The sequence below is a fragment of the Myotis yumanensis genome, unplaced genomic scaffold, assembly GCF_028538775.1.
Source record: "Myotis yumanensis isolate MYYU_CA2020_CCGP unplaced genomic scaffold, mMyoYum1.0.hap1 SCAF_6, whole genome shotgun sequence".
Lineage (NCBI taxonomy): Eukaryota > Metazoa > Chordata > Mammalia > Chiroptera > Vespertilionidae > Myotis > Myotis yumanensis.
Window position 1 is genome coordinate 38,878,108 of NW_027223757.1, and position 10,833 is coordinate 38,888,940.

A 10,833-nucleotide genomic window follows, 5' to 3' on the forward strand; every position below is an offset into this window, starting at 1 on the left:
AGGCACACCAAGAATTTGTCAACTATGGAATGTGAGTTTTAGTAGATGTTTGAAGATTGAAGTCCCTTATCATTTCTGCATCTTATCTTTTTGCCAACTTCATAATCTCCACTAGGGAAGCGTGGTCCACTTCTACCCCTTGATTAACAAGTATATGGTCTCTTCACATTTCAACATGGTTCCATTGGTTTTCTTTTACTCTTATCCAGGTATTTGCAACCATTTAAAAAAAATTTTTAATGTGCCCTGGCGGGGTAGCTTAATTGGTTAGAGCATTGTCCCAGTATGCTAAGGTTGCAGGTTCAATCCCCGGTCAGGGCACATACAAGAATCAACCAATGAATGCACAAATAAGTGGAACAACAAATTACAGTTTCTCTCTCTCTCTCTCTCTCTCTCTCTCTCTCGTCAATCAATAAATTTTTTAAAAACTTTAATGTGTTGTTTTATATTCTCTTACTCTCTATTATCCAGTTTCTTCAGAACAAGGTCTATTTTGTGTTCCAGACAAGTTTTAGCATCCTAGTTTTCTCCAAGCATTCTGTTCAGTTGGGTGAAAGAAAACTTGGGATTATCTTCAAATCTTTTCCAGTGCTGTAGAGTGGAAGAGCTCCGGCTGTGAGAAATGAAACCCAGGCTATTTCACAAGTTCCCTGTGCAATGTCTCTCATCCCAGTATCTTCTGCAAAATGAAGTAAGATAGGATTGTGCGTGGGGTTTCTTCTAGGTCTTCAAGTCTTTCTCTGGTTTCATTGGAGAGAAGTGACTTCAGCCTCCACTTCTCCTAAAGCTACTTTACCGTGTTTTTCCATGTATAAGACGTCCCCATTTATAAGAAGCCCCCCACTCTTCCAACCCAAAATTAAGAAATCAATATTTCAAACATTTTGCTGGTTTTCCTCTTAAGGTCTTCTTCTTTTTTTGGCATCTTAAGGAGTTGTTCTCCCTGTTTTCTCCACTGTCTGATCATACACTCAGTGGGAGGAGGTCCTAATTGTCTCTCTGCAGCTCTATTTCCATGCTCTTTTACATAGCTGATTACATTCAGTTTGAATTTTGCAGAGTAAGACAATCACTTACCAGTATTTATCTTTTTATTTCTTGACACCTTTATGGGCTCAGAACACTCAGGTCCCTGTTGCATCTGTGCATTCTCCACCTCCAATTATGGCATCAGCTGATGTCAATAACAATAAGGCTCATGATTGGAGGAAGCCTATTTGACAAGATATGGGTAGCTACGCATTCACTCGCTCCCTTCTCTGCTGACTTCTGTGTATAAGACGCCCCTCAATTTTCATTCTAATGATTTTAGAAAAAAATAGCATCCTATACATAGAAAAATACAGTAGATCCCATGGCAGAGGCTTGTACTTTCGAACCAAATGGTTTTTAGAGACATACAATGATTTTCTCAAATGGGCCTCATAAAGCAACATTTATTGCTGAAAAGGTGTTTAGTAACACCTTTTAACAAATGTTAAGTAATAGTGCACTTAACTTTAAGTACTTCGCATCCTCTTGTCTGTATTAATACCTTTAATTGGATCCTCTAGCAGAGGATTGGACTTAATTTATTTCAGGTGATGCCACAATTATACAATTACTCAGTGGAATTAATTAGAGATTTAATTATATTAGTGCCCTAAAGTGCTATATCAAGGAAATAAAACACAGACTAATAATTTACCTTCAGTGTGTGTATGTGTGTGTGTGAGTTATTTTTCCTACAGCTAAAGTATTTTTCCAGTCACAAGGGCCAGTGTGGGCCCACTAGCTCTTCTAGCCACATCCTAATATGGAAAGTTCTGCCTCTGCATTGATTTGGGCTTTGCCCAGTCAAAATGTAGGTGAAGGCAAAAGTGGAAGGATCTTTTTTTCACTTGTGGTGTTTCTATTGTAGCTATTAGAATCAAGGTCATAGGTCCAGTCCCTCTGTGTTCTATTTAACCCTTTCAGGCCCTGTAGCTCTATAACAGCCCTTCTTACAGGCGGTCCTGGGAAGCTGGGTTTCTCTCTGTACCTCCAGCCCTACAGTATACATACCTAGGCTACATAGGTGCCCAACAAATGCTTATTGAATTGAATTTGATCATTGCAAAGACTGAAACAATATAAACACAATACAACTATTTTTAAAATAGAGTAACTCAAAATACATCCCCTCACTAGTGAGGTACTCGCAAATCTGGCTAATCATCGGAATGGCATAGGAAGCATTTTTTAAAGACCTTATTGACTCCCATCTCCAGGAACAGGGCCTAGGCATCTGCATTTTAAAATTCCCCGTGTGAATCTTATGGTCAACCAAGTCTTAACCCCAGCTTATGTGTTTTTTTGTCACATTTATATACATAGGACAAGACTGTCTTCTCAGGATAGACCCATTGTCTATTCAAATTTATAATATAAAATGAATCTCATTTATAGTCTGTGAATTACATCTAAAGGATTTCCTTTGAGCCAATAGTTTGTGTAGGTGGTAGAAGTGTTTACAGATAGTTGTAAGGAACAATACCTTCCCTGAAGGATTACATTACTGGTGAGTCATTATATGGGCATTTTATAACTGGACTATATCAGGTCCCTTGGTATATACAAAACACTATGCCCTAACCGGTTTGGCCCAGTGAATAGAGCGTTGGCCTGTGGACTGGAGGGTCCCAAGTTCGATTCCAGTCAAGGGCATGTACCTTGGTTGTGGGCACATCCCCAGTGGGAGGTGTGCAGGAGGCAGCTGATTGATGATTCTCTCTCATTAATGTTTCTAACTCTCTATCCTTCTCTCTTCCTCTCTGTAAAAAAATCAATAAAATATATTTTAAAAAATAAAAAATAAAAATAAATAAATAAATAAAAACACTATGAGCCCACCTCTGCGGACAGAACAGATTCAACTGTTAACTGGGGGTAAATCATCATTGGGTGAGAGAAATTCACTCTTTTAGGATTTGAGTAACTTTCAGTGATGTCCTCCTGGGTGCCGTCATGTCCTAATCTAAATTACCCTTCATTGTAGGGTTACATACCATATGAGCCACCTTTGAATATTCATTTGAGCCTAACCGAGTACTATATAGAGTACCAAATTAAATGAAACGATCAGAGAAATACAGAATGTGGAACATTATACAACACAGCCTAGTCCTTTCAAAATAGCAATGTCATAGGGAGAAAAGGATTAAAGTGTCATAGCCAACAAATGAAATGTGTAAACCAGGATTGATGAGGTTGGAATTTAAAAAGCTAAAAAAGACATTTTAGAGTCTGATGGGGAAATCTGCACCTGGACCAGGTATTAGATAGCATTAGAGAACTGTTGTGAGGTTTCCAGCTGTGATAATGGTATTCTGGCTTGTATCAGGGGGTGTTCTTAATTTAGGAGACACGTGTCCAAACAAGGGCTAAGCATCCTGTGTTCCGTGGTGTGTCCAGGGAAGGTCCTACCTGCTCAGAGCCTGTTGTTAAATATTCAAGAATTTTGTGATCCCACAACCCTCAGTAGCTTGAAACTCAATGATGGGAGTATTCATACCACAAAATTCTGCAAATGCTACAAATAAAGCTTTGTCCTCCCCTGGAGAGCTAATTTATCACTGCCCCCAGCTTATTTTCAAATGGTTCCAAACACACACACACACACACACACACACACAAAATAAAAATGGCAAAATATTAACTATTGTTGAATCTAAATAGAAGATAGTCATTGTTTTAGTCTAGGAACCAGCAGACTCTTTCTATCAAAGCCAAAGTGTAAATATTTGAGGATTTGCAGGCCGTACAGTCTCTGTGGCAGCTCCTCGACTCTGCACTTTGCCGTTGTAGCACAAAAGCAGCCAGAGGGCCCTGAAATGAATGGGCATGGTTACGTAACTACAAGCTTGATGAAAACGGGGGCAGTGGCTAAACGCTGAGGAGGAAGAAGAATGAAGTCCTTGTGAACATCTGTGGTGCTTCAGCACTGTCAAGCACTCTGCTGGTTCATGTAGTCCTCCCAACAGTCCTTCATGGGACTGATATTTTCTCCATTTAGAACTCAGGAAGTTAAATGGCTTCCCTAAACCCAGCTGGCATGGCTCAGTGGTTGAGCATCTACCTATGAACCAGGAGGTCATGGTTTGATTCCTGGTCGGGACATGTGCCCGGGTTATGGGCTCAATCCCCAGTGTGGGGCATGCAGGAGGCAGCCAAATAATGATTCTCTCTCATCATTGGTGTTTCTATCTCTCTCTCCCAATCCCTTCCTCTCTGAAATCAATAAAAACTATTTTTTAAAATAAATAAATAAATAAATACATGGTTTCCCTAAGATTACTACGCTAGAATGGAGTTTAAATCTGGCTGCCTCTGATACCCAGCACCATTTTAGTGTCTTCATGCATTTGGTGATTTGCAAGAGACCAGGGAACCCTAGGCTGCAAGAGTCCCCAAGTTCACATGCAGGTTTGAAATGTCCGTGGAGTGCTGAGAGTCTGGTGGAGCATAGTTTCAAGTGCTTTTGGACTGGGTGTTAGAAAAACCTGGCTTCTGGGCCCTGGCCAGGACCTCAGTTGGTTGGAGTGGCATCCTGATATGTCAAGGTTGCGGGTTCCATCCCCAGTCAAAACACATAAAAGAATCAGCCAATGAATACATAGATAGATGGAACAACAAATTGATGTTTCCTTCTCTCTCTCTCTTCCTCTCTCTCTCTTTCTCTCTCTCTCTCTCCCTCCCTCCTGGCTTTTCATCTCAGCTTTGCCACTATCCCATCTATAATTTGGGTGAGCCCCTAAGCTTCTCTGGACATATGTTCGTCTTATAATTAGAGGAATAAAACAGCTTATTTCTTTTATTCTTTTATATTTCGTGGATTATGCAGTAGCTTAATGTGTAATGAACAGATAGATGGATGAATGAAGAATTAAAATATAACACTGTATAATAATGCTGTACTGCAGTATGCAGAGTGGCACCTAGTCCCTTAGGGTGTCATCCTAGCTGAGTGCATTCCACCCAAGTGCAATTTGGGGAGCTTGATGGCAGAGATGAAGCTACAAGTAGTCTCCCTAAATACATGGTGAAAGTGGGAGACAAATGGAGTCCAGGGGGCGCAGAACTGGTGGTGGGTAGACTCAGTAGGAGATGAGGGATGATGGGAGCCTGAACTATCGTAGTGGCAATGGGAATAAAGAGCAGAGGATCAAGTTGAGAGCTTTAAAGGAGACAGAATAGCTAGGACTTAGTGGTGGTATCAGTCAAGATGGCTCCAGACACCCTCATAATCTCTGTAGCTTGAAACAACAAAGACATGTTTCTCACTGGTATGACATGTCCCTTTCAGGTTCGAGAGGCACTATGGTGGCTCACGGGGTCCCTCTGGGATCCAGGCTGAGGAAAGTCTCAGGGTGGCCATGGGTGTGCCAGAGGGAAAGCTCTGCAGGGACTCACATGGACAATTACAGGCTGCAGCCCAAAGTGACATGCATCATTCACATGGACTAGAACTTGTCACTTGGCCCCACCCACTCTCTGGGGGCCAGAAAGTGCAGTAGAGGGTAAACAACGCTGGTGCTGCCATGGTGCCTGGGATGTAAGGGATGAAGGAGGACCCCGGGTTTCTGGTTAGTGAGTTAGAGAGATGTGAGGCTGTCACTGAGAAAGAAAAGGTGGAATCGGGGTAAGGGGAAGGTGGACAGACCAAATCTTTCTCAGCCCTAAAGTGTAACCTTTTATTGGAAAGCAGTTCTATTTGTTGATGAGAGTTACTTTATTCTTTACAAAGGCTATTTTCAATTCATTCTTCCCAAATAAAGTATTTTAGTTTTTAAAATGTAGTTCATTTTTTTAAATGTAGCGTCTTTCTTGAATTTTCATATGGACAATTGTGTCAACATACAGTGAGAAAAAATATAATTTTTAACTAGGATGTTAATGAAGCCTTCCTCACATGACAATATTAGGCTGCTGAATTCAAAATGCCAGAAACGCAAATGTCCTCCACGTCACTCCCCCAGCCCCCAGCAGGGCACATTTCAAGATACCAGGGGGTGGGAGTCTGCGGAGGTGTAATTGGGCTCATTGGAGCCCATTGTGCTCCCCTGGAGGCAGACACTGAGCAGCCTTAGGATCTGAACATTAGTGCCTTGAAATCTGGGGGATGATGTCCTCTTTACCTCGAAAGAATGAGCTGGCACAAGGAATCTATACTGGTTGTCCCCTTCTTTGTCTTTCCCCTCCCCTCCCCAATTTAATTGTGGTACCTTAAAAACTGACTTTTATTGTGCGTTTGTTTCTTAACAGTTGCGAGAAGCAATCAAAGCTGGCAAAGGTGTGACTTCAGCTATTGACCTGTGTCGTTACCATGGAAACAAGGCCCTGGCGGCCCTGGAGAGCTTTCCTCCCTCCGAGGCCAGATCTGCTTTAGAAAACATTGTGTTTGCTGTGACCAGATTTTCGTGACACCAAATTAAAAAGACACTATTGTTCGTTAGCTGGAAAAACAGGGATGAGGTGAACCAGAGAGCTTTCATAATGAAATATCTCAATTTGCTAATGACTTTAAAAACATACACATGGTTTTTTCTTCTTTTTATCACATTGCTAAATGCATACTGCCATCTTTTTGGAGCTGCTACAAACAAAATTAGAAGAAAAAAGGTCAAGCCGTTTTCCTTTGTCACGCCAGAAGCACACTTGAGGCTGCAGTAGCAGAAATAATTAATGAGATTCGCTCCTGTGACCTCAGCAAATGGACAGGAAATAAGTCCTTATTGATTGGACCGAGCCAGGGATGGCGCCAGGGCGGTGGCCTGTGGTTTTCCTTCTAGAGAGGACAGAGCAAGCTGGGCGCTGCAGGTGTCAAGGGACACGCTGACAGTGCCAGCCCGGGGGACTGTTGCTTCAAAGACCAGTGACCAGAGGGCAGTTCAGTGATTAAGAAAAACTATGCTTTGTCTTCTGGCAGTTATGTCTCTGTATTTACAAACCCAGTGTGAATATACTTTGCACTTCATGGTTTTTGTAAGATTTGGGGAAAATTGTTGGGGGAAAAAAATGCCAAATAGTTGAATTAAGAGATTAAAACGTTATCAAAAGTTAACTTGGTTGTAGTAGGAATTGCCTGTTTTTCTTTCTTAAAGATCAATTTTCTTTTTAAACACATTTCAAAGAATAAAAGTTTTTTTAAAAACTGAACAAAATACTTTTTTTGAGTAAGATGCATTTATTTGTAATACTTTGGCATAAAGAATACCTTTAATTTTTACAAGTTTCGTGTGTGTGTGTGTGTGTGTGTGTGTGTGTGTGTGTGTTGCTCAGGGGAATTCATTGGCAATACTTTTTTAAAACCTCAGAATGTCAATGTTGGTTTTTGAACCACAGACATCAGTTTCAGAAGGAATGTAAGCCAGCTCACGGCCCTGCAACCAGACCTGTCTCTGCGACTCACAGGAGATAGCTCTGCGGTTCGCATGCAATGTGAGAGCACCGATGACAAGGAGGCTGAGTTCACAGAAATGACCGGGAGTGGGATTCAGCTGCCTTTCTTCCTTGTGGTGTAATTACAGCCCTGTCTGGAGACAGGGGCACAGCAAACAGCTTTTATTACCTTGTTCACTCCAACACTAAGCAAAGTTATTTTAGTTAAATCACCCCCAAAAAAGTCACAAAACCATTTTATCATGGCCTCGCATGAGGCCTGCAATGAGGAGAAAATCTAAAGCTAGAGGTTGATGCATTGTATTCTGAAATATTTTTAAGTATCCTTGAAATATTATAATTGTACAGTTTATGCCAACTACTATTTGAAGGCATATAGATTTAGCTTAAGAGAACACTTTTCTGTTTGAAATGTCTTTTCTCACAGAAATTTGCTTAATTAGTAACTGGTTAGATGCTTTAGAGCAGACCAGATTTTAATCATTAACTTCCACAGAGGAGCTGTTCGTGGTGTTGTGTGGGTGTGCAGGAAGTTAAGCGAGCTGTAGGTTCTATTGAGCAGATGGCCGGGTGCCGCAGGACACAAGGCAAGATTCTAGGGCTCTTCTGATTCTGGTTTAGCTGCTGGTTTGCTATGTCACCTTAAGCTAGTCACTTTCCTTTGATCCTTGATTTCCTCATCTGTAAAATAAGGTTAAACAACAGAATGTATGAACTCCCTTCCAGCTGTGTCTTACTTCCTAAAAGTTTGACATTTCTGACTGTCTAGATAACAAAGATACTGTGAGGCTCAAGGACAAGGTGAAACCCAAAGAGGGGCTCAGTGTTTGAGCATCAATCGACCTATGAACCAGAAGGTCACGCACGGTTCAATTCCTGGCCAGGGCATATGCCCAGGTTTCGGGCTTAATCCCCAGTAGGGGGCATGCAGGAGGCAGCTGACTGGTAATTCTCTCTCAGCATTTATGTCTCTTATCTCTCTCCCTCTCGCTTCCTCTCTGAAATCAATCAGTAAGTAAATATATATAGAGAGAGGGGGATCTGAAGGAATGCAGAAAAGCTTCTAGCGAAGCTGCCTCACAGGCATCCTAGTATTCCCAGCTCACCTCTGTATGATGTGTAATCCCAAACTCCTGTTTCAACACGACCTTTCTGCTTTCTTTGGGACCTTTCCTTACTGTTGAGTGACAGTGCTCTGCTCTGCCCACTGGGGCACCTTGCAGAGTTCTCACTTCCTCAGCATCTTCGCATGCTTTTGTTAAACCTAACACATTGGTTCATTCACTCTAAAGCAGGGGTCCTCAAACTTTTTAAACAGGGGGCCAGTTCACTGTCCCTCAGACCGTTGGAGGGCCGGACTATAGTTTAAAAAAAAAAACTATGAACAAATTCCTATGCACACTGCACATATCTTATTTTGAAGTAAAAAAACAAAACGGGAACAAATACAATATTTGTATTTGCATGTGGCCCGCGGGCCGTAGTTTGAGAACCCCTACTCTAAAGTATCCAATACTGCCCTAACCGGTTTGGCTCAGTGGATACAGCATCGGGCCTGCGGACTGAAGGGTCCAGGTTCGATTCCGGTCAAGGGCATGTACCTTGGTTGCAGGCACATCCCCAGTAGGGGGTGTGCAGGAAGCAGCTGATCAATGTTTCTCTCCCATCGATGATTCTAACTCTCTATCTCTCTCCCTTCCTCTCTGTAAAAGGTCAATAAAATATATTTTAAAAAACAAAAAATAAAATATTCAATACTGATAGCCTTTCTCCAGGCCCCTTCTTCAGGGATACTTATTTGTTAACTCATATTAAGTCCTTATAATTTCACACAATCTCTAGGGAGAAGTTTGGGGCACCAAGACATGCTTCATCACACTTCTTGAGGCCAAGGAATGGTAGAGTTGTGACTGAGGTTGTCTCCTCCTTCACCCCCTCTATGTCACACTATACCCATCTCCAGTTTTTTGCTAGAGGGAAGAAATCAGTCATTAACCATTATCATGCCTCCTCCCATCTGGCCCCCCCAGACCTGCCAGTTATCTCCTCCAAACCTCACCCACTTCAGGTCCCTGAACTTACCTGCACTCTGCTCCCTACCAGTTAGTATAATAAAGACTGCATTCGTGAGGGCTCCCTATTAAGGGCCTTCACTGTTCCATCTTGTTTGAATCCCATCACCAGTCCCTGGGAGTAAATATTAGCCCCATTCACAGAGGGACCATCTCTGGCTAGCTGGCCCTCATGTCCCACCTCCCCACCTGAGGGTCTTTCCAGATAGTACTCTTCCTCTCTCCCTTCACTGCTCTTTCCAAATAAGACTTCTTTCTCCTTTCCAAAAATCTTGAGCCTGTAGCCTCCTGTTTCCTCCATGTTCCTAGGCTTGAGTCTTCAGTGTCCCCTCTGCTGGCTGTGCATGTGTTCGGTTCGCCCTGTCCCTGGCATAATAGTCCTTCCTTGCCCAGTCCATCCTTCATCCCCCACTTTTTCCCTCCCAGCTTCACCAGCACTCCCAATTGGTCATTCACTCCCAGGTCCCTGTTACTGGGGAGATACAGGGAGATAAGAAAATGAGGAGTCCTCGGTGCTTGTCTTCTTGAGGGAAAGATCACACTCAAGAGACAAAGTGTAAAAAAATAAGAATTCATTTAATATGTGGTGACAGGAGAAGATTTGACTTTGGGTGGTGGGCACACGGTGCAATATACGGACCTTGTAACAGAGAAACCCACACCTGAAGCCTATATGTTCATGTTGACCAATGTCATCCCAATAAATTTAATTTTTAAAAGAGAATTTATTGGGCACAGCAAAAACATCCTTAGGACAGTGAAACAAGGAAGGACATAGAAGAAGCAACAGGAGAACCTAGGCTGGGCTGCTTTCACTCACTGAGAAGTTAGAGAAAAAGGGGGAAAGGGGGCCTTGGAAATTGGTTCAGGGGGTTAGCCCAGGACAAGCTGCTGCTGCCCATTGCTCCCCTGGTTGCAAGTCTCATGGGGTCCCTTAGAAGTTAGGGTACACCTGGAGGGGGAAGGGGGAGAAGGGAAAGGGAATGGCACTGGCATGCTTCTTGGAGAGAGGGCACTGGGACCTTCATTTTCAGGAGTTTTAAAGACTGGGCTTTAGGGGAGGTCTTAGGAACAGATCAATAGAATATTCATCAGCTTTATGCTGATGCACCAAAATGAGATTTATACTCTTAACCTATCTGTCCTTGGGCGTGGTTGGCAAATGTCACTTAATTGGATTTCTGTTATCTGTCTCCCTGAGTAGGAAGATTTAAACTATTTACCCTCTACTTAGGGAGAAGTGAAAACCATTTACTCTTGTGTCCTTGGTTTAGGGAAGATAGGATTTACTAAGTGGACACAAACTGCTGTTTAAGTATGTTTCCCCATTCTACTCACC

General features: G+C 42.4%; 1 protein-coding gene across 3 annotated transcripts in view; it reads left to right on the forward strand.

Annotated features, from left to right (window-relative positions):
* Positions 1-7,186, forward strand: part of PDSS2 (decaprenyl diphosphate synthase subunit 2) — a 200,474-nt gene extending 193,288 nt beyond the window's left edge. For all 3 annotated transcript variants that reach the window (XM_070419293.1, XM_070419296.1, XM_070419294.1), the window contains one exon: positions 6,286-7,186. In XM_070419293.1, coding sequence (XP_070275394.1) covers positions 6,286-6,444 — 159 coding nt within the window. In that variant the 3' untranslated portion in view covers positions 6,445-7,186. The remainder of the gene's footprint in view (positions 1-6,285) is intronic.
* Positions 7,187-10,833: the final 3,647 nt, after the last annotated feature.